General features: G+C 46.1%; 1 protein-coding gene across 1 annotated transcript in view; it reads left to right on the top strand.

The window, feature by feature from the left end:
- Positions 1-214: 214 nt before the first annotated feature.
- The window catches only part of LOC103769726 (MAM domain-containing glycosylphosphatidylinositol anchor protein 2), a gene marked incomplete at its 5' end in the record, with an annotated part of 40,012 nt that continues 16,098 nt past the window's right edge, over positions 215-24,128 (top strand). Inside the window, 3 exons of the mRNA XM_008936952.1 lie at positions 215-363; positions 14,050-14,227; positions 20,477-20,497. Coding sequence (XP_008935200.1) covers positions 215-363; positions 14,050-14,227; positions 20,477-20,497 — 348 coding nt within the window. The remainder of the gene's footprint in view (positions 364-14,049; positions 14,228-20,476; positions 20,498-24,128) is intronic.

The following is a 24,128-nucleotide window of genomic DNA, read 5'->3' as shown; positions in this document are numbered from 1 at the left end:
CACCATGGTGGGCTTCTCTGAAAGACAAACCATTGCCACAAATCCCTAAAAATAAATGGATGGAGCAGATAATTCCTCTGTGTGTTCCTGGAGGAAGCTGCTGAGCAGAATCCCTTGGAGCACGGGATGACAACAGCTGCAGGCCAGGGGCCAAGCCTGGCTGCTGGATCACTCTCTGGTATCCTTAATTTCCCCCCTTTTCCCTTTCCTGCAGGCAAAGCCTACGCTCCTGAGTTCTACTACGACACCTACAACCCCTTGTGGCAGAACAGGCCCCGGGTCTACTCCTACAGCCTGCAGTGGACCCAGATGAACCCTGAGGCCGTGGACCGAATCCTCGCCTACCGCCTGGGCATCCGCCAGGTCAGCAACGGCTCCTGGGGGCCAGGAGCTCTCCTTGGAGCCTCCCCACTCCTCTGAGCACCACCAGGCCTTCAGTTCTCAAAATTACATGGGGGTTTATTTCAATTTCATGTGATTCATTTCATGTTATCGATTTGATTGGGGTTTGGCTTATTTTATTTGGTTTTAAACTTGTTTTGCTTTGGGTGTTTTTTTTTTTTTCCCCTCCCTCTATTTATCTTCCATGAGTTTTGAAGCTGTTTCTCCTCCTCCTCCTCCTGGAAGGTTTGCTGCCACTTTGCACTTAGTCCTTTGCTGCTTGCAGATCCTGGAAACTAATTCACATGTTTCCAGGGTGAAAGGCAGAGATCAAGGAGCTGTTCCTCAGAGGCTGGGGCTCCAGATGTGCTGGGAAGATCACAGGAGAGAAAGTTGCAGTGAAATTAAACTCTTTGTCTCTCTGTAGGTATCTATAGATCTTTTATTAGATTTTTTTCTATGTAGATAGGTCCATGTAGGGGTGTCTGAGGGCTGGGATGGCCAGCAGGAGAGAGCTGGGCTTGGGCAGCCTGTGAGGAGAAGGGTCTGGTGACCCCTTGCAACCTTTCAGTACTTAAAAGGGACCTAGAAGAAAGCTGGGGACAGACTTTTTGGTAGGAGCTGTTGCTACACAGGGAGTGATGGTTTTGAAGTGTAAGGGACGAGATTTAGCCTAGAGAGAAGGAAGAAGTTTTGGCTGCTGAGGGTGGTGAGCCCCTGGCCCAGGCTGCCCAGAGAGGTGGTCGCTGCCCCCTCCCTGGAACCATCCCAGGTGAGGTTGGCTGGGGCTCTGAGCACCCTGCTCTAGCTGCAGATGTCCCTGTCTCTGCAGGGGGGTTGGAACCTTGAAAGGTCCCTTCCCACCCAAACCATTCTATAATCCTGTGACAGTTGTACCTTTCCTACAGTGGTGATTGTGGAGAACCAAGACCTTTTCCTTGGCACATTAGAGCCAACTCCACTCATGCCTTCATGGATTCCCCGGGAACTTTTCAAAGGAAGTGGGCACCATTAAGGAAGCACTTGACCCTTCCTGCAGCAAAGCCCATACAAAATATCACCATTTGATGTTCTAAAGGCAGGAGATTGTTGAGCCATGACACTTACTCAATCCTGCCTAGAGTTTGTCCACGCCAAGCTCTGCGAGAATGCCAGAGATTGACATGGACACCTTGAGTTTTGCCATTTCTGGTCCTTCTCAAGTTAAAATACATGGTTTGGAAAAGAATGTTCCTTATTCTGAACAGCTTCTTGGCCACCACAGCCACCTCCAAGTCCCATCTTAGCAGCTGGGCTGCCAGCCTTGGTCTGGTGAGCGGGCTGTGCCTGGTCAGGGTCACAGGGCTGCCACTCCCCAGCTCCTGGGCACATCTCAGCTCCCACTCCCAGCCTGGACCTGGATTAAACAAAGACATTTTGCTGCTTATCCATGAGAATCCATCTGATATTGGTTGAGTCTTGGTTTACTTCTTGCTTTTCTTTACATAATACCACAAGTGATTGATTTGGAGAGTCTGTATTTGGCTATTCCATGCCTGAAATACTGGTTGGTGCAGGGAAAAAGAGACTGGGGAGTAAGACAGGCTCTTGAAGATCTGTATTTATAACCAAGTATGTTGTTTAGGTTGAGTGGATGGGTTTTCTCCTTGTGTAACTTCTGTGGTAGTTCCTGGGACACATCCAGGGAAGGGCTTTGATACCTGCAGGGTGCTGGCTCTCCACAAAGAGTCTGTCTCTGCCTGAGTTGAACTAATTTGAAATGAAAATGGGTGACTTTTAATACCTGTTTATGCAACTGTTTGCATCACTGGGCACAAATCAGTTCTGTTATTCCCGGTATCCACGAGGAATTATTAAATTAAAATTAAAAAAAAATGAAGTGAAAGAATATATAATGAAATTAATTGCATTAGGGGTTTTTAGCTTCATTTTTTCCCTTTAATTTTAATTTACTTTTAATTATATGTTTATATAATTATCTCGAGTTACTTTAATTTCCTTGACAACAGTTTCTGTCACACTAATCAAACTATTTTCCTTCAAAATATTTTTCCTTTCCTTTTGTCAGTCAGAGACAACATTTAGAACACAAGTGATTTAGAACCTAGTGAGCCGTCCAGACTCATCCCTTGTTCCAGCGATTCCCCCTCCAACAAGGGGGATAATTAAACTTCTTTTTTTTTATTTAACACCTACCAGCAGATTGGCTGGTGAGCTGTTTGTGCTGAGCCTGGTGAGGAGCAGCTGAGGGAGCTGGGGGTGCTGAGCCTGGAGCAAAGGAGGCTCAGGGGAGACCTTCTGGCTCTGCACAGCTCCTGACAGGAGCCTGGAGCCAGGGGGGGGTCGGGCTCTGCTCCCAAGGGACAAGGGACAGGACAAGAGGAAATGGACTCAAATTGCACCAAGAGAGGTTGATGTTGTCCCGGAGGAACAATTTCTTCCCCTGGGTGGTTGTCCAGGGCTGGACCAGGCTGCCCAGGGCAGTGGTGGAGTCCTCACCCCTGGAGGGGGTTCCAAGCCGTGGAGATGTGGTGCTGAGGGTCACTGGGCAGCGGGGACCTGGCAGTGCTGGGGAATGGTTGGACTCAGTGATCTTATCTTCTAACCAAAACAATTCTATGATTCTAAATAACTGTCTTAAAAACTGAGGTGCTGCATGGCCAGGGAGTTCACCTTGTGAGTGTGAGAGCTGCTGTCCATGTGCTTTGATGGTGCCCAGAGCACTCAAGCATGTCTTGAGGAGGAGACACAGCTCTGCACTATTCATCCGGACTTCTCTCTCCAAGGGTCTATTGCAGATGTGGTCTTCTCCTCATGGAAATTTGTGGCTTATTCCTTCTGTGAAGATGATGGTGCTGTCATCACACCATCTACTGCAAGGGGAGATGTTTGCAAGTGGGTGTTACCCTCTGGTTTCCTACAGAACATGTGCCATAGCTAGACCTCAAGTTGTGTACAGAAATGGTGTTCAGAACCATACAAAAATAATGAGAAAAATACAAAAATTATCTACAGCAATTAATTTCAGGGCTGGAAGTGGGAAAATTGAAAATTCAGGAGTATATCTGGATATTTCTAATGGTTTTGTTTCATGAAGAACTTTACGCTACCTCCTGTAGAGGGCTATGAGCTGTTCTCAGGATTTCACAGCCTGTGTCTTGTGTTGGAAGCCTAAACAAGGCTTTGCTTTCTTCCTGCTATGTCTGCACCTGTGAAATGAGACTAAGAGAATTTGGAAAAGAGGAAAATAAAAAAAAATAAGGTGCAAGCTGGCCAGGCACGTTCCTCATCGATTTCCTTGGGTCTGGGAAATTGAATTAGAGAAGCAGTGGTTGGTGTTTGGCAGTTCTCAGCTGGTGACACTGATGCCTCCTGAGCTGCTGCCTCACAAGGCTGAGGTTTGATTTTCAGAAGAGCAGAATGTGATGTCACATTTGTACCCAGGTCTCCTAATTGCCATTTAAAGAGGTTTCCACCTCCCAGTCTTCAGGAAAATTAGGCAAATCCTGAGGTCTAATTCTGAAAATTATAAAAAAAATTCTACTGATTACCTCTTAAGAAATTCAGAGGTAAAAGTTATACACAGAAATACATCTTTTTCTTTAGATTACTGATGTTCTGGCTCTGATCCCAAAGATGCTCCTGATTTAACCACTTTTCCTTGGTCTCCTTCCCTGTGCACCTGCAGGGCAGCTCCTTTTGGGTTTCATTCTATAAGCATAAACTCCTGCTATTGCATTACTAATTTTAATATCTAGTTCTAGTCTGGATTCTTAAAGAATCAGGGCACACAAGAGGGTCCTGAAGTGACTGCCTGTGATTTCTCAGTTCAACTCTTCATTTTGGTGGGATCTGATGGAGTAGAGAGGTGCAGCAGGGAAGGAAGGTCCCACCAGTGTTGTGAAAGCATCTGGACCAGTCAAGGAGAAAGGTGTAATCATAGAAAACAAAAAAAAATGAAGAGTAGGATCACTTTAATAAAAAGAAAAGAGAGGATCATGGCCCTGGGGCAGACTGAGGATTGGCAAGGTCTGTGGCAGCACCTCCTGGGATATCTGGTGTTTCTCTTCAGGGTGTCTCAGGCATGTTTATGGATTTCTTGGTGTGTATTTATACATTTCAGGAGCCAGGGCTGATAAATTCCTGGAATCAAGGAATGTTTGGGGATGGAAGGGATTTTTAAAGGGCTCTGTTTAAAGGAAGGGCACTTTAATAGTTGTCAAGTCTTCTCCTCAACTTCTGCCAACAATGGCAAAGAGGCAGTTCCCTAAAGGACAAATCCTGCCTGGGGAGGAGGAAGAGGAGGAGGAAGCTGTCACACTCTTGTGCTTGGAGCAGTGACAGTGGTGGAACCAGTCTTTCTCTGCACTTTTCCCTTCAGTGACAAAAACCAGACTTAGCTGTACTTAGGAGCACGTGTTCTCACTCAACGTTGCCAAAATCCAGTCCCGTGCTGTAGCCTCAGCCTGTGCATGGTGGTCACACTCTAGCAGGAACATCTGCAGTGTGACCTGAGTGCTGCTGACAAATGCAACGTGTAGTCAAACTTCAGGAGAGATGCAGGAGAAAGCAGGGAACTGAAGAGCAGTTTAGTGAGAAGAGTTGCTGAAACTGGAGGTATTTGTTGTAGTAAATGAGTTATTTGCTTTTCACTACATTTAAACTCATGAGGTAGGGTGGAGACTCCTTCCTGGAGAACCTGGGCAGGGCCTGGTGGGTTCGGTCTTCTGAGCAGGGCCTCTTGTGACAGGACAAGGGGTGATAGTTTTAACCAAAAAGAGGGGCGAATTAGACTAGAGAGAAGGAAGAAGTTTTTGGCACTGAGGGTGGTGAGCCCCTGGCCCAGGTTGCCCAGAGAGGTGGTCACTGCCCCATCCCTGGAACCATCCCAGGTGTGGTTGGCTGGGGCTCTGAGCAACCTGCTCTCTCTTTTCAGATTGAATATAAATCACATTCCCTTTCAGCTGGCAAATGAGCACCCCAGTGCCCTGCCTCTGGTTCTGAGCTGATGGAAACCATCCCATTGCCATCTTGAGAACTTCATTACACATCCACTGGCTGTTTCCTTTCCTCTCCTGCAGCAATTGTGTGAAGTATTTAAGATAAGGTTTGTTGAGACATCCACCTCTGACAGTTGAGCTGCTGTTCTTTGGCAAAAATTCATTCTTAAGAAGCTCAGCAAAATCAGGATGTTCCCTTCCCTGAGAAAGGCACTTTGGCATCGTGCACTTGTCTTCGTGCATTGTTACTCCTTGATCTAGTCATGCAAAGACTCGTGTAGGTTGCTTAAAATGCAGCCTGGTTTTTCCAGTTCATTTACCCAGACAGCCTCACTCCTTGGTGGCGTGGAGTGAGCAGCAGAGCTCCAGCCTGAAGTGCTGGAAGGGGGTTGGGTTTGTCAGCGTGACTGCAGCCACAGGCATTAATTTGTCACTAGGGAATTATTTTCTAGGGAAAAAATAGGGTCGTTTGTTAATGGCTTTTAGAAATCACCAGAAAATGAGTTTGGTAGCGACAGGAGGGCACTAGGTGTCTTTGGAGATCCAGCTGGAAGAGGTTGTGGTGGTGTAGGATGCTTCCTAAGTTGTCATCGCTGTAGAAGGCCAAACACAAGCTGGGCTCACCCCCAGCAGCGTGGGCAGCAGGGCAGGGCCCTCCCCTCTGCCCCACTCTGCCCCTCTGCCCCACTCTGGGGAGCCCCCCCTGCAGTGCTGGGGCAGCTCTGGAGCCCTCAGCACAGCAGAGCCAGGGACCTGCTGGAGCGGGGCCAGAGGAGCCCCAGCAATGCCCCGAGGGGGGAACCCCTCTGCTGGGAGCCCAGCAGGAGTTGGGCTGGGGCAGCCTGAGAGGAGAAGGCTCCAGCTGGGGAGACCTGCTGGGGGCTGCCAGGGGCCTAGAAGAAAGCTGGGGACAATCCTTTTGGGAGGACAAGAGGGGATGGTTTTAAACTGGAGAAAGGGAGATATAGACTAGAGAGAGGGGAGAGATGTTTGACACTGAGGGTGGTGAGCCCCTGGCCCAGGCTGCCCAGAGAGGTGGTCGCTGCCCCATCCCTGGAACCATCCCAGGTGAGGTTGGCCGGGGCTCTGAGCACCCTGCTCTAGCTGCAGATGTCCCTGCTCCCTGCAGGGGGTTGGACTGGATGATCTTGAAAGGTCCCTTCCCACCCAAACCATTCTCTTTCATTTGTAACTCCTTCTCAACACTCCAACTGGAGTGTAAGGACAACCTTGTGTGTGTCATTGTGAACTGCAGAGATTTGGTCACCCTCTACTTGCTTCTGAAGGTGCTGAGGTCTGCCAAGACATTGCCTGCACATGAGGAACATTTTTATGGCTCATTAACAGCTCTCTAAAGAATATTGTATTGACAACGCGTTGCACCTTTGGATTTGGCTTTGAAGTTAGTGATTCAGATTCTTCCAGATTTTTGTATTTCAAAGCATCCTTGTACGTGTCCCTTGGTCAGCCTTTGGAGATGACCAACACTTCATAGTTGCTTTCATTAAATGTTAATTGATAAAGTGGAGTTCAGTCATGAAGGGAGCCTGAGGCTCATGTAATAAATCAGCAGACCCATGTAGCATGGCTTGCATCAGGTGAGGAACCACAGGCAAACTCAGGACTTTGTGCTAGAAGGCTTTGAAACCCTTCAAACGTGTTGAATGGACTTGATGTTTTCTTGTAAGCTTTCAAAGTGCATATAAAAGTTATCCTAGACATCACTCAGAGTCTTTCCATAGTCCTGCAAGTTTATCCACCCAGAACAAAGCCACTTTTGGGCCTCAGCTTCAAGCTGCTGCTTCACTGAGCACGTGTTCAGCTCTGCTTGAGCAGCTGTGAGTCTCCTGCTTTTCTGTGGCAGCTTCTGAGTGGGTGGCAGCAGTGGCTTCACTTGCAGCTCCATGCCAGGAGCCTTCAGCTGCTCATACAGTTCTGGTGCCATCTGGGCACCATGTGGAAGTGTTTCCTTTCCATAGTTTGTCTTCACCCAAGGGCATCAAGGTGTTGGAGTGTGTCCAAAGAAGGGCAACAAAGCTGGGAAAGGGTCTAGAGCACAAGTGTGGGGAGGAGCAGCTGAGGGAGCTGGGGGTGCTGAGCCTGGAGCAAAGGAGGCTCAGGGGAGACCTTCTGGCTCTGCACAGCTCCTGACAGGAGGCTGGAGCTGGAGGGGGTCGGGCTCTGCTCCCAAGGAACAAGGGACAGCACAAGAGGAAACAGCCTCAAGTTGCCCCAGGGGAGGTTGAGGTTGGCCCTGAGGAACAATTTCTTGCCCTTGAGGGTTGTTGAAGCCCAGGGCAGTGGTGGAGTCCCCACCCCTGGAGGGGTTTCCAAGCCGTGAAGATGTGATGTGAGGGACATGGGGCAGTGGGGACCTGGCAGTGCTGGGTTGGAGATGGTGATCTTGAAGATCTCTTCCAAACAGAACATCTCTGTGACTCTCCAGACAGATTCAGGTGTATTAAATCACAGGAGCTGCACAAACCCTCCATCAGGGATGAGCAAACGCTTCCAGCTCTCTGATATTTCCTGGCAGGAGGATGAAAGGCCACGAGAGCAGTGAGACTTTCCTGGAGCAGACACGGAGGGGCTGCAACTCTGATCTCCATGGTGGCCGCTCTGCTCCTCAGCAGGAGAGAGCCACCTCCCCTCCACCACCAGCAGTCACCGTGCCCTAGAAAACCAACAACTCTGCTTTAAAGAAAGGGATAAAAACTCCACCAGTACCTGTCAACCAGAGAGGAGCTTGTTACGTGAAAGATTAAAGTTCCCACCTTTATTTTCAGCCTAGGGATGTCCGTGGTCCCAGCTGGTTGGTAATGAGCAAGGCTCTTCAAACAGCCCAGAGCTGGTCACTTCTCCCCATGGTTCCTTCTGGTCACCCTTTGGCTGCTTTCTGGTCTTCCCTTGTGTTTTCATTCAGCAGCAGCCAGGGTCAGGTGGAGTCAAACGTGTTCTGTGCTGGTGGAAGGGATCTCTGGGAAGGTTTCGTGGTCAAAGTGAGGGGGATGATTTTCTGTCCATGCCCTGGCACAGTTCTCATACCCAGAGTTGGAGAGTTTGGCACCATATCTGCCATGAAGGAAAAAGGGAATGATATAATTTATTGCCTTTCTGATTAAAGAAGGTCATGCTTATTATAAATCTATTTTTTCTCTTCTTGTGTGTAAGGTTCTTAGAAGCAAAGAAACAACCACCACCTTCCAGCTATGAAATATCCTCAATTACTCATTACTGAGGACTGGAGGGTTCTGATTTGTGTCTGAAAAGATGTTTATTATCACCCATTTGTATGGAAAAACAAAAAGCACTGCATTTTATCTTCCAATTAACAAGTTTTTAGAAGGTATTATTTGTGTTGTAATCTGAATTTACTCTGTTGAAAACGACCTCCCTCTTTTCTTGGGTCACCATCTTCCACCTTGCCTTGAAAACCTGAGATGTGGTGCTGAGGGACATGGGTCGGTGGGGACCTGGCAGTGCTGGGTTAGTGGTTGGACTCCAGGACCTTAAAGGTCTCTTCTAACCCAAATGAGTCTGTGATAAACACAAACTGAGTAGCATGACAGGTAGGAGCAGTTACAGAAGGACTGTTGATGTCATCCTGCAGGAAGGAGGTTAATTACATGTGTGTGACTGTTCTTATGGATTAGAAATTAGCTAATGGAATAAGGCTGTGCCCACTCATAGATGTGCTTTGGATACTCTATTTTCTGGGCAAAAAAGGGGGAATCATAGAATCATAAAATGATAGGGGTTGGAAGGGAGCTCTAGAGATATCTAGTCTACCCCTTCTACCGAAGCAAAGGATGACCTAGGGCAGGAAAGAAGAGGTTTATCACATAGCTGCTGTTTCCATGTGCCTCATCTCCTGGAGGAGGGAGGCTCAGCTGGGTCAGCAGCAAAATAAGGTCCTGCCCTGTGGAGCAGTGGCCACCTTCTCCTCCAGCAAACACCTTCAGCAGGCAAACCTCCCAGCATCTTCACCCTGGTCTGGGTTCCACCCCTTGGTGCCTGTTGCCTCGAAAGCAGCTGGTGTCTGCACCAGGAGGTCCCAGTTCCACAGCCTGCCTGTGGAATTATTCAGCAAGAAAAGAGATGTCATCAGGAGCAGCATTAGCTGATGCACAGTGGAAAATAAACCGATGACAGCTTTGCAGCTGCCCTTGTTGTTTTTCCCTGAATTACAGATATTTGTCACTTTGAGTCATTCCAGGGCCGTAACTACCCATTGAAATAAAGGTGACACGGGAGCCACCTACTTGATAAGTTTATGTTCAAAACCAGCTAGCTCTGACTTTATTGGGCACGATTATTAAAGAGGAGCAGACACAGGGTTTCTGCAGCAGAAATAAAGCAGACACTCAATGGGAGCTGTTTTTTAGATTGAACAAAAGTGGTATTTTAGAGATACAGCTCCTAAAGAAAACTCTTCTTTTTATTCAGGAAAATCAATTGTCATTGTTGTTATAAATTGTAAAGAAACTCCTTTAAAGACCCCAACGTTTTCCCACCAGAGTAGGCAGTAGATTAATTAACATTGCATTCAGGTATCATTAATTAAAGAGATGCTCGTCTGACTCCTGGAGTCAATGAAGAAATTCGGGGTTGGGATCAATAGACCAAGTACAACAGACCCAGGATATGTTTGGTTTTAATAAGCATAACTGTGCACGTAGGCAATCAATTTTTAATCATCCCATAGGATTAATTTCTCAAGAAATCCATATGTTCAAGTCTTCTGGAGAAGATGATGTCCCCCAACAACAGGCAGAGAACAAATCCCTGTGCACTGACAGCAGGGAGGAGCTGGTTTCAGCCTGCCACACTTTTATACTCCCCTCCCTCTGATGTCAGAGAAATCCCTTTTGCTTCTCTGTCAGCCTTAGGGAGCTGAGATTTCTCAAAATTTGAAGGTAACCAAGAAAAAAAGGAGCCAACCTTGAAGCCTTCTGTGCTCTGGACTGCCTGAGTGTTGGTGTGCTCTGCCCAGTTCTTTACAGGCTGGTACAGGATGATGCTAAGAGATGCTCCCCAAACTGATGTGATGTCTCCCCAGAGCCTTAGAAATATTCACAACCCATTGGAAAACTTGTTGTTTCAGCTTGGTCAAAGTGTCCCAAAAGCTGTTTCATCCTTATCTTTGAAAGGTAAAGAGCTTTGGTTATAAGAATTTTCCTCCTTTGAAACATCTTTTCCAAGCAGATCATGATTCTTCCTAAAGTCAAAGCTCTGGCCACATGAACTGATGTGCAGGCAGATGTTTTGCTGTTGAGTTTGCTTGTTCATTGTCTCTTTGAAGCATCAATCTTGACTTTTTCAGATAAAAAAGCCCAGCCTGGCTGTTAGGAGAGGCTGTGCAGATGATTTTGTGGGAGTGGGTGATGCAGGTTTGCCTCTGTCCTGTCCAAGGGAGCTGGAATTGATGCCCAGATTTCTGGAGACAGTGCTGGAGGAGCAAGGGCAGAGGGCTGGGTTGCTCTCGGGGCTTTCATGCTAACCATTGAGCAACCAAGAGCCTTGGGTGCCTCCTACTTGGGCTCTGGCTTTGCAGAACCTCCCCAGTTTCATTCTGGGAGTTTGAACCACCCTAAAGCATTGTAGGAATCTAAATCCTGTTTTTAGGATGTCTTGAGCATTTCAGTGTTTGCTTTAGATGCATTTTGCAGACTTCTAAAACCATTGTGCTAGCAAACCCTTATTCCTCCAGCTGGTTGCACACTTCTCCAACTCCATGTAGACCTGACCTTCTTTTTTGTCTGGATCAGCACGTAAACAAGCTCAACCGCTGCACAGATTTGCCAGAGTTTTAATATTTGTCAGGCATTTTTCACAGCAGGTTTGGGCATCAGCTCCAGGGAGTGCCCAGGCTGCTGGCAGGGATGTCCTGGGATCCAGGAGTGGTGCCTTCAGGCAGCCCCTTCCCTTCTAGCACGACTCTTGGGTTCATTTTCCCAGTGAAAAGAGAAGATTCAAAATGAAGATTGGAGGCTGAACGTGGAAAAAGCTGTGCAGATACTAATTTTATTTATTTGTTCCACTGCAGAGCTGGAAAATCAGGCAAGGGGATGTTTTGTGTCCAACCTAGTGACAATTTCGAGCTATTTGGGTGTTTTCTTCTGCTTTCCACCTTAAAAATAAGAATTAGAACAGAGCTGGTGTTGACTGCAAGGCAAAGTCATGTAGATATGGTGCTGAGGGACATGGTTCCTCGGTGGATGATTCCATGATTTAAATGCTTGCCACAGGGAAGGGGTGATACAATTGGGGTAGATGCCCAGGACAGACACTAGGTTGCTGAGCTGCAGCAGCTCTGGGCTCAGCAGCTCCCAGCCCCACGTTGGTGTGGGGGTAAAACCATGAAATAACATCTCAGACCCATTTAGAATTGGTCTAACTCAAGCTCTGCAAAGGCTCAAGGAGGAGCAGAGCACATGTTGACTTTGGTGGCAGCAAAGCAAAGCTGCTGTCTAGAGCTGTTCCATCATCTTAGAATCATAGAATGGGTTTGGTTGGAAGGGACCTTATAGATCATCTAGTTCCAACCTATAATTTCTCTTTTATATTGCTGCATAGTCTCAGGTATATTTAAGGGACATTTGCCTGTTCTTGTGTAGGATACCTTCATGATAAAAGTATTGACATCTCTGTCCCACTGCTCTGAATTTAAAGCTTGGAGTCTGTTAAAATTGCTGCAGATGTGGTTTATTTGGGTGAAATGTGGTAGATTTAGTGCTGGGTTTGAGTGATTTCACTGTGCATCTTTACTGCATCAGCAAATTCAAGTTGTGGAATAAAACTCTTAATAGACCCTGTCCTGGTGGCCGTGTACGTGGTGAGAACCTCAACGTGCTGCCAGGGGTAGAAAGAGAACATCTCATTTTAGCAGCACTCCACCTGTACAGTTGTCTGGGGACGTGTGGTAAACGTTTAATGATTTTTCCTTTGTTTTCTGCAGATAGTGTCTGAAATAAGGCAAAAAATACTCCAATAGCAAGTCACTCTGCTGCCCACAGTGTGACTTCTGCTTATCTATAAGGAAATTAGTGTTGGAGACAAACCCTCTTGTTGTGACGTTGCCTTCTTAATCTTTTCTTTTTATTTATTTTATTTTCATTTCTTGCTAAGGCAGATAAATGAAGAAAATTATGGATTTTGATATCGAAATCACCGTGCAGTCTATAAAGCACAAAAAAAACCCAATCTATGCTTTGCTTTTTCTTTTTAATACAACAGCATCCTGTTGGCTCATATCGACTTTCCTTGTTCTCTGAAATCCATCCCTCTTGGAGGCTACAAGGATTGCTGATAATTATGCACTGAGGCCATTAATGGTCAGCCCATTTCTTTCTCACTCATCCACCCAAGTGGGGAGTGCTTGGAAATCAAACTGCATCTCAGCTCTTCCACGTGCCCTTATTAGCTTCACAGAATGCCCCAAAAGACATCCAGGAAACCTCATGGTCTCCATCCCTCGAGATGTTCAAGGTCAGGCTTGATGAGGCTCTTGATCTAGTTGGAGATGTCCCTGCTCATGGCAGGGGATTGGACTAGATGAGCTTTGAATGTCCCTTCCCACCCAAAGCATTCTCTGGGTCTATGGTATCATTTGAGGACTAGGACATGCAGCCTCAGGAAGCTCATGAACTGAACTGAAAGGAACAGCATTTTTTTCTTTTTTTAAGGGAAAAAAAAATAAGAGGGTGTTTAACATTTGGACAAATAGGTTTTAAAGAGAGGGGTGGGGTTGCACAGAAATTTAGTCTCCTAAAGATGGGAGAATTCAGTGAGATTTTGAAAACTGGTCCAGCATCTGCTTGGGTGCTGAGGCACCACCACAAACTGGGTGCTTTGTACCTTGCTGTGGTCTCCTTCTGGTGGGTCTCAGAAACGCTCGGGAGCTGAACTAACATCCATCTTCTGCATGTACCAGATGTCCAAGTGTACGTGGTGGCTGTAGCCGTGGGACCTCCCGAGGCTGGTGTGGACCTGCATGGGCAGGGGATGGGCAGATGGCAGCAGGGGTGGACTCTTGGTAAAATGGGTTTGCAATTGGTCCTCTGGAGCACCTTTCCTTGAGTCCTGGGGCTGTTGAGCCTGGAGAAGGCCCAGAGGGGATGTGATCAATGCTGAGCAAGAGCTAAAGGGCCTTGGGGGGCAAGAGGCTGGGGCCAGACTCTGGTCAGTGGTGCCCAGTGACAGGACCAGGGACCGAGGGCACCCACTGGAACCCAGGAGGTTCCATCTCAACAGGAGGAGAAACTTCTTTGGTGTGAGGGTGGCTGAGCCTGGAGCAGCTGCCCAGAGAGGCTGTGGAGGCTCCTGCTCTGGAGGGATCCCAAACCCACCTGGCTGTGACCCTGGGCACCCTGCTGTGGGTGAGCTGCTGGAGCAGGGGGTTGGATGAGATGATCTCCAGAGGGCCCTTCTCACCCCACCATGCTGGGATTCTGGGATTTTATCTGTCTGCTCCAGGAATGCTGGGTAGTGGGTTATTTCAGGGAGATTTGTGTTCTTGCTCTGTCTCTAATCATGCTGGGTCGTTTGAAGGTTTCCAGGAGCACCCTGGGTAGCACAGCTCTGCCCATGCTCCCGTTCTTTTCCAAGGTGAAGACAACATCTACCCCAAAAACCTCTGACATTTGCATCCTTCTTTTGATTTTTTTAGGCCGGACAACAACGTTGGTGGGAACAGGAAATTACAGTGAATGGAAACATTCAAAAGGGAGAATTAATTACCTACAACCTCACTGAACTGATCAAGCCAGAGGCCTATGAAGTCCGTCTAACGCCCATCACCAGATTTGGGGAGGGGGACTCAACCATTCGGGTCATCAAGTATAGTGGTAAGAAGACCCTTGTGTCCAATGTGTTGTTGGGGAGTTCTGCACAGTTGGGTTTGCTGTAGAGGGGATGGCAGATGGAGAATGCTCCAAAAAATGCTGCGAGGGCCAAGTGTGGGCTGCCAGGAATGTGATTCTGGGTAGAAACCAACGTCCCCATCTCTGGGAAGCTTCAGAATAACAAAAAAAAACCCAAAAATCCATTTGGAACAGCAAAAATGCAAAATCACATCAAGATTTTTGTGACATACTGGGGGGGGAAATAGAAAAAGTTAATGTGAGCTTTGTGCAACAGCTCGTTTCAAGAGTTGGTTCTTGCTCTGAACGCTCTGAAGGACAGTGAGTTTTGAAGAAAAATGTACAAAATAAATGGTGCCCTGAAGGTGTCTGACTATGAGTTGTCATATCATCAAAATACTTCTTTTTCCAACCAAAACGAGCACTTTTTGCAAAGTTTTTATTTGAATGGGAGTGATTATTTTTTGAGGTGACCATTTCTAGACCTCTGCAGGTGGAAAAGGGCATTTGTACGTTTTCCTCTACAAGGTTGTGCCATGATGAAGCTTTGTCCACTTTAACAACCCTGTGACCATACATCCATTCAGCCTCCTAGCATTACCAGGAATTAATTCCTAGAGCTCTGGAAAAATCCCTCAAAGTTCCTTTCTCAGGGTGTTTATTTAATGAAATATTGAACACTGGTTCTTTTTTTTTTTCTTCTGCAAAAATGCCAACGAATGGGCCAGAGGGACCTCAGAGCGAAAGGAGCTCTGCTAAAGGACCTCTGTTCAGGTTGCAATGGGAACCTCTTGGGCTGAGCAGAAAGTTTGGATGCTTGAAAAAGGGAAAGGTGGCACAGGTGGAGATGTTTGTAAATGTGGAATAACCAAACCATGAGTTTAGCATTGGGGGCCAGGCTTTTGTAGTAGAGCCTGATGTCACAGGACAACGGGTGATGGCTTTAAACTAAAAGAAGGAGATTTAGACTAGAGAGAAGGAAGAACATTTTGGATGCTGACGGTGGTGAGCCCCTGGCCCAGGTTGTCCAGAGAGGTGGTCGCTGCCCCATCCCTGGCACCATCCCAGGTGAGGTTGGCCGGGGCTCTGAGCACCCTGCTCTAGCTGCAGATGTCCTGCAGATGCAGGGGGTTGGACCAGATGACCTTGAAAAGGTTCTTTCCAACCCAAACCAGCCTGTGATGTGGAATTTCTCTGCAGCAATCCCAGTCTTTCCATGCTGGCTGTGATAAGGAGACCTCTATGCTCACAGCCAGCTCCTGCCAGGCACCCACTGCCCTCTTCTGTGGACCTCAGAATTCCTCCCATAACTTCAATACTGGCCTGAGCTTTTACAAGGAGGAAAACCCCCCATTTAGGTTTCTCAGTCACCACTGCTTCTTTTTTGGTGGTGCTTGTACCCTGGCAGGTCTCAGGAGGTTGGCTGAGGTCTTGGCTGTGGCTCCTGATCATGCTGAGCTTGAGGTTTCCATGGAAAACGATGTGATTTCCATCCCTAGCCCCTGGCTGGCAGGAGGAACATTCCCATGCAGCACAAAAGGCACATTTTGTCTGCTGAATTTCTTCTCTGCTACTGCCCTGGTGCTGACAAGATCACAGCTTCTGAAATCAGGAGCCAGATGCTGATCAATAAAGTGACTTACCCTTGGAAGAGGGAGCCCAGAACCACTTGAGGTTTTGGGTGCTTCAAGCCTGATTTTTTTATCTCAGCATCCATCCAGCTGTAGCATCAGCAAACTATTACCAAGCTAATTTTAAGGATGTTATAGCTTCAGATGTGAAAGAATAGTTATTATCCCATATGTTATTACGATGCAAATTCAATAGATGATATGATCCGAAATGCTGGAATTGTAGAGAAACAGTCACTGGGCACAGCAGAGAGCCTGTACCAGTGTGAGAAATCATTACAAGCAATACCCAGAAAATAAAAGACATTATGCAACTGGCTCTTTAAAAGAAGAACAAAGATAATTTTTTACTTTTTTCACCCATTACATTTTTTTTTTTTTAATTGTGAGACCTCAAGCAAGGTGGAAAATATATGAATGTTCCTATTTTCAGTGGGATTTTGGTATTCCAGAAGGACACTGGCCTCTAGCATTGCCAGCCCTCCTTTCTCATCCCACCACTTGAGGAATACTCCTTTTGGAGGACTGGCACTCAGGCCCACATCCTTTCAGGCCTTGATTATCTCCAAAAATGGGGACTTCACAACCTCTCTGGGCAACCTGTTTTAGAGTAAAAAAAGGGCTTTTTAGGTTGAAAATGCACCAATGTATTTGTATTCCTGGTGAGGATTCCCATTGCAAACATTTATTTGTCTTATTTTTTTTCCAACGTTAAGCAAGCTAATAGGATTTTGCCCGATTTTAAAGAGATGTAGGTGGTGTGGAAAGCAGATCGGACACATCTCAGTTGAGTTACTAAAAATGGCAGCATTTGCCTCTAAGAAATGGATTAATTTTTACAGCTGAGTTTCATTTTTGTGCAAAGAGAGGATAGACAGGCCAGGTAGTACCTAAGTTTTCCTTTGATATCTCAAGCTTGTCTTTTGTAGTAGGACAATCTTGGGTAGGTACCATGCAGACCTGATTTCTCTAGAATAGAGAAGTCTGTAAGGGTCAACGTGACATTTCTAGTGTACTGGTTGTCTTTGTTGCCTTACTGGAGAGGAGGATTCTTTTCCCAGGGGTTGAATCACCTACTGGCCACGCCCATATCTCTCCAGTGACTTTAGAGACAGTCCATTGGCACTCTTAGATGAGGTGTCTAACTTTTAGCTCGTGAAAATCAAGCCACATTAATCCTCCCTGTGAAGTCTTTTTATTGGGTTACACTCCTTGGTATGTGATGGAGAGCACATCCCCTTCTAATTTAGAGCCCACAACTGGAGATCACCATAGAACTTGCTAATATATAAAAATAACAGCTTTCAAAGTGCTAACCAGCTGGTAGCCATCTGAACATCCAAAATAAGGAGACTATTAAAACAGAAGCTCAGTGACGAGTCCTTTGCATCATTCCCTGCCATCCCACATGGGAGCTGTAAAGACAAAATCAAAACTCCACAGTATCCAATCCCACGAATCCCAAATCTACCTGTGGCACAAGCATTCCATGGGGAAATCCCTCAGCTGCAGATGGATGATGGTGCCCAGTTGCTTTGTAGTCCAGCTTGTGTGTTTTCATATGTTGTTTAGACACCCCCCCAGATTCTGACCAGAAGAAGAGTAAATAATAGTGGTATTACTATTTTTTGGTGTTATCATTATTGTTATTTTCATATTTCTAGCCCCAGAAAAGTAAAATTGGCAGAAATGACAGGTTTTATGTCTGCACAGGCATATGCTCCCGGTATTCCAGACATTATCCAATGTCATAAATAGCAAATCAGGATGTTGTGGGATGAAGAAAACCATGTCCTTGTAGAGCAACAATATTTACAGTGCAGGTTCCTTTTCCTGTGCAAACCGAGTGTTTAGAGGGGTGGACTCTTCATCTGGATTAAAGCTTTTAGGTGCTGGTTGTAATTACCATAAGAAATAAGATTTAGGCTAGATAGAAGGATGAAATTTTGGCTGCTGAGGGTGGTGACCCCCTGGTCCAGGCTGCCCAGAGAGGTGGTCGCTGCCCCATCCCTGGAACCATCCCAGGTGAGGTTGGCCGGGGCTCTGAGCAACCTGCTCTAGCTGCAGATGTCCCTGCTCCCTGCAGGGGGCTGGAGTGGATGACCTTGAAAGGTCCCTTCCAAGCCATTTTATGAGTCTAAGATCCATGGGAAGTTTAACTTTCTTTGCATGAGTGCAGTTACACCTAACAGAAGGACAAGCATTAAGAAAACCCATCCAGCCCATGTTTTCCTGCTGTGATGTGCACCAATGCACATCACCAAAAAATCAGATCATCCAACAAACTGAACTTCCAGCAGGTTTTATTCTCTGCTTGCTAGAGGCAAGGCAGGAAGTTTAAGGGATCATCCATCTTGGCTCTGACCAAGCTCAAACGTTTCCTGAGACACTTGGTTCTCCTCCTGAGATTCTCCACCAGCAGAACCTTCCTCCCATCCCTCAGCTGAGCAGAGTGGTGATGACCCTCTGAGGTCATCCTGAGCTCATCCCAAAGTCAGCCTTGGGAATTTACTCCCTCAGTCACTCATTCATGTCCCTTGGTGGCTAATTTACCTTGCTACCTGTGTGTCCTGGACCTTCCCTTTCTACAGCAAGAGCTGGACCCAACACACGTCATTGCCTTACAGCAATGTTGTGTTAGAGGAATGAGCTTTCTGGGCTTTTTGTTTGGTTGTGGATGGATTTAGGTGTTTTTTTTTTTCCTCATTTATGATGAGTTCAGCCTAACTGCTTTAATTTGTTTTTCTGCTTTTGTCAGTCAGCATGAGCTGAAGGTAGTTTGGCGAGACGCCTCCTTTGCTCTGCTGTGCACAATCTGAATAGTGTGACTGGAGGTCACACGCTGATCACAGCTCTCATAAAAGCCCCAACATTTAGTTACAAATCGAGCAGCAGTAAATGCAGTTCCCCAGTAATTTCAGCTAATTCCAAGTTCAATCCCTCAAGGATTTCACAAAAAGAATGTTTCTGGGAGAATGAAAGGTAATTTGTTGGTAAAAGCTAGGAGGTTATCTAATAGAAAGTAATGACTGAGTTTCTGAAGAAGGTGACACTGGGGCAAATCACTGTTGGTTTGTTCTGGAGAAGGCAAAATATAATGGCAAGAGCTGCTCATTGAGAGCTATTTGGAAAACTTTGAATCTGGGGCTACACAGAAGCTGTGGCTGGGGTCACAAACCAAGAGCTCGTGTCTGCAAACATGGCATAGGAAGGGCAGGGAGCCCTTCTGTGAGCTTTAGCGTCCTTCTGTCTCTCCCATGGGTAGAAGAAGGGTCATTTCCCAAGTCATCCATCCCCAAATTTACCCAAATTTACCCTGCTACAAACAGGTAGCCCAGCCCTGCAGGCTGGTTTCTGATTCAAACCCCACTTCCAGGCTTCTCTGGACCTACCCCTGGGTACCACTCCCATGGTTAAGGTATCTGTGGGCACTCCAAGGTGTGACTTTCATTCTGCTTCAGCCTAAAAAGGTGCTAAGCAGGGAAAGTTCAATATTAGAGAATTATGATGTAGAGAGTTCTGTGATTTTTGCCCAGGATCCGTGAAACGAGTGCTGGTTTTATCAGCTTCCCCAAAGATTCCCAGGTCCCAAGAATCCATTTCTGTCACCTGGGGCATTACACCCATAAAAAAAAAAAAATAGAAATAATATTTTTTTCAATAAAGTTACCTCGAGGTTCTTCTGCAACGTTGGCAAGCTTAGTTTTGGTGCCTGCCTCCCAAGGTGAGAGGTCGGCGTGGGATGGAGAGTGGGCAGAGGAGGGATGCTGTGGTGATGCTCCTCTGAGAGCACAGTCCCAGGAGAGCAGCATCCAGACCCAGCCTGTCCTGGGCACTGAACGTGGCTCCTCCAGCAGCAGCTTTTCAGGACTTCTTCACCTTCCTTTGTCTTCTTCCTTAAATCTCTTTCAATTCCATCCTCCCTAGAAGAGGGCTTATGTGCCAGGAGATTCTCATGGGTATTTTTGGTTTGTCTCTTGGCTTAATGAGATCAAACCACTTCTCACAAACTTGCTGTGCTTGTGTTTTCTGCTCTTTAAAAGGAAAATGGGCATTTCTTAGAAGAATTCAAGTGCTGTCTGGTTCTTAAGACTCATGTGTATGCAGACATCTTAAACTGAAGAATTCATTGAGCAGAAGGGTCGTTGGTGAAGTGTTGTTAGGCAATGCTACAAAGAGGTCTGAAGGATGAGAGCAGCCCCTCTGCTTTGGATGGATTCATCCCTCCTGTGGGTTTTGTTGGATTCCTGTACAGAGGCATTACTCTGGAGCTTTGCTGTGCAGCTCCCCCCATCCTCACCATACCTGTGCCATAGGTGTGATGCTTAACTACAGCATCTTCTTCCCCAAGCTCCAGGTCCTACTGGTCTGTGCACATCGTGGATGGGAGATGGTTTCTCACTGAAACTTGGTTTTGGGTTGCCAGGGAGCCACAAAAATTTGCTTAAAAGGGAAGTAACCAGTTTTGTTGGGTGTCTGGGTGCAGGAGCTGTGATCAAGGTCGTGAAGGGGGAAGGGGACGACAGGAAATGTAGGGTGGGCTGAAAACTGATGAATTAGAATGGTTTCTTTGGGCTAATTTTATTTTTGCTCTGTCTTCCAGCTCCAGTAAATCCACATCTACGTAAGTAGTTCTTTGTCTTTTTTGCTTTTATGTGTCTGAAAAACTGTCCTTGAGTCTGTTGTCCCTCGCAGTTAAAAACTAATTGATAAATATTTCACATTCAGTGGTCACCTGTGGGTTGCAGGGACCCTCTGAATTTTGTGTGTGAGGAAACATTACAGCTCCAGCTCTTTTTATTTTTTCCCACTGCCCAGATAATTCATCTAAAGGAAAATGAGTCCTGAAATAACATCCATTTGTGGGCATTACAGCTGAGTGTGGTGCTGTGGTTTACTCATGGGGTTAGCTACATACCTGAAAGTTCAAGTACCATGTAGGGACTTTGCACCTCAGAAGATATGGTGAAAGTCATGAAGGAAAAGTCAGATTCTGAAGTTTTCTGAATTCATCTATCCTGTGTAAGAATTGTATTTGCTGTTCTTGAGCTATTTTGGGTGGCAAAAGCTCATCTACAGCTTTTAAACCAAAAGAAGAATGGGTTTTATGGAGTGGACACAGGAATCCCCAACCTGTCCACCAGTGCCCTCCTCTGCTTTCTAAAGTAAAATTTTGGGTTTGGTTTGCTTTTTTTCCCCCAAAGATTTTCAGAGTGAAATCCTTTGACAAGGAAGAAATCCTGATCTGCAAACCTCTAAGCTGGAGAAGACAGATTCTGTCTCCCATAACATACTCAATCTCATAATTATCTGTGTTTTCTACAAAATCTCTTTTTTTTAAACCTGTTGGGCTGAGTTCTGTTATATTTACACTGTTGGGGGTGAAGAGTAAGAGCTTTAGTAAAGTGGGACAAGATACCTTTGTGGGAAACTAAAGTCACATTCTTCCTGCTCCAATTCTGGAATAATCACATGGCATAGATCTTTCCTTTTCATGAAATTTCTGCCATACAGCAGCAAGCAGCATCGAATTAAACAAACTCTGAAAGGTACCCTCAGATCTCCATTTCATTTTGTAACATGTAGTGTAAACCTTTTACTGTAAACCATAAGGATTTCACATCAATTAGTGCAATTAGATGTTACACCTGAATAATGGAAGAGATTTGATGTTAGAGAGTCATATTCAACTTGAATTTTATGGAAACAGATGACAAAAATTCATCCTACAATGACAAGTGTTTGCCCTTGAGAACAGTTTTGGGTTTTTCCCTAATAGCCAATGAAATTATTAAGAACCTGAATCTACTTCCAGAGCTGGCATTTGCTTTGACCAAAGGTGACCATTGCCTTTGATGTTAATTAGCCCCACTGTTAATGCAAACCCTCATGGTCTGATGGGTGTCAGGAGCTGGAGCACCCCTGGGTGCTTGGGAAGGGCTGGCTCTTCCTCCTACACTCCCTGTGCCCCATTGATGAACCATCCAAGACCATCCAGATCTATTTAAATCCTCCTGCTTCTTTCATAACAAAAGCACTGAGCTAATCCTGGGGAATTCTTTCCCATTTTTTTTCTTCTGTCGTTGTTTAAGAAGCATTTGGTGCCAAGAATATTTAGCACTAACCTTTTCCAGTGTACTCCAAATGGCAGAGTCCCACCCGAAACCAGTGTTTTCCTATTAAATAAATGTCAAACTTTTACTTACCTTTTTTTCATCTGGCCTGAATTTATTATTTTTTTTCTTTTAACTTGAAGAAAAATCTTTTGTTCTGCTGATGTGGAGTTTCTTAATGAAGCTCTGAGGGCATGGAGTGATGTGCAAATGCAGCTTTTAAGGTCCTGGAGGGACAGTGTCAGGAACTGCTGAATGGTTGAAAATGCTGCGTGTTGATTCACTTTGCTGCAGGACTGGATTTGGGTGTCAGAACTTTTCTCCTTCAGTTACTGTTTGGCCCTTTGGTTTCATCACGCCCTGTCGAAGCAGCACCATTTGGGGTGTAGGAAGGGGAGGTGGAAGCCAAATGCATCAAACACAGCGTGAACCAAAAGAATTTGGAGCTCAAGTCGTGTGAAGATGTTCTTGGAGATGAGAGGCAGAGCTGGCATTTTGACCAGAGTGTTTCATTCGAGTCCTGGTGTCTCTCAACAGCTTTGTCAGGGTCTTTGTCCTCTTCCTGGTCTTCAGGATAAAGATGATGTTGTCAGTCTGCATCTATTCCATGCTTCTTTCAAAGGATTTTGGATATAATCTACCCATGTGTGTTCCTTGTGGCCTCATTCTTTGATTTCATCTCTCAGGAAGAATGATGATCAGGGCTCTGCTTGTGTTTCTTCTCTGCAGTGCTGATGATGATCCTCCATCACTGAATGATTTGCTGTTTTGTCACTTCACCCTTCAAAATCTGGGGTTCAAAAGACCTTCCTTCCAGAACCGAACCAAGGTGCAAGGTCCTAAGATAGGCATCATACCAATGGTCCCTAGTCATGTTTGCCAGTTAAAGAGCTGTGCTTTAGGAAACTGATTCTCCTGGAGGATCTAATAAAGTTGATGGATTCACTGAGAGATCAAGTCAATCTGCCTGAGGTGCTAGCAGCCAAGGAAGTTTCTGTGGATGGGATTTTTGTGATAACCTGGTTTCACAGACTGGTTTTATGCTGGTTGGTGTGGAAGGGGTCCAGGTTGTGATGCTCTGTAGACAGGCAGAAGCAGAATGAGGAATACTTTGGAGATCGCTCCTAAGGCACCTTCTAGTTTGGAAAGAATTTTTCAAGCCTCCTTTTTCAGCCTGCAGTTATTACCTGATTCTAACCAAGCTTCAGAGCAGCATCCTTGCTTAGCAGAACACACTCAAGCTGAGCTCCAGGTCCCTCTGTCTTCCCTGATTTACAGGGAAGCTCCAGCAGCTTTAGTGGATTTATAGTTCACCAAAACCCCAAACATTTCTAGACCTCCTGGATTTAACCCAGATGAATAATCCCCTGACGCCTGATGTTAGAGTTCCTGGTGACACTGAGTGTCCATGGCACCCCTCTGAAGGAAGCTGGAGCTGACACAGCGTGCAGACAGCTGCCTTCTCCCTGGAGAGGAGAGCTTTGCTTGTTTTCTCAGATAAATCAATTGACTTTGGAAGAGTAAACTCAGCAGCAACTGTTCACGTGCATAAAATGAAGCTTTTGCACATTCTACTACATGGGGCCTTATTCTCTTCTGAGATGAAAACTCAGCCTTGAAGTTTTGGTGTATTTTGTGTCCTAAATGTCTGACAGTAGGACTTTCTTGTCCCATCATAGCCCAGCAGGTAGGACCATTGGGCTGGCATCTCTCATGGACCTCTGTTTCACAAAGGAGAGGGTCCCAGTAACCCTCTCTGGGGTTCTTGGCCTGTTTTTGTTCTTTACACCTAAGCTTTTACCACGTGACCCCAAGTACCTAACAGGAAGCTTGGTGGAAGTCTAGGAGATGTCTTCAGGACACGACACGGTCACCTGTCCTGCCCATAGGGGTTCAGAACTGAGCCTTCCTCCCAGCTCTGGGTGGTTGTTATAACCCAGTGATGGGGGCTCAGTGCTCTTCCTCAGCAATCCATTCAGGTACTTTGCTGGCCTGATTTCTAGATATTTTATCATCTCTACCCTAAAGCTCCTTTGCTCTTGTAGCCGTTACTTCCTTTCCTATCCCTATTGCAAAACAATCATTTGGGAGATGTCACTAAGACTTAATAATTTCATTTTGAAAAGTTGCTGTTCTCTTTCC

Source organism: Merops nubicus, unplaced genomic scaffold, assembly GCF_000691845.1.
Source record: "Merops nubicus isolate BGI_N331 unplaced genomic scaffold, ASM69184v1 scaffold4273, whole genome shotgun sequence".
Lineage (NCBI taxonomy): Eukaryota > Metazoa > Chordata > Aves > Coraciiformes > Meropidae > Merops > Merops nubicus.
The sequence above is the reverse complement of the archived record's forward strand: the minus strand, read 5'-3'. Positions and strand labels throughout refer to the sequence as shown.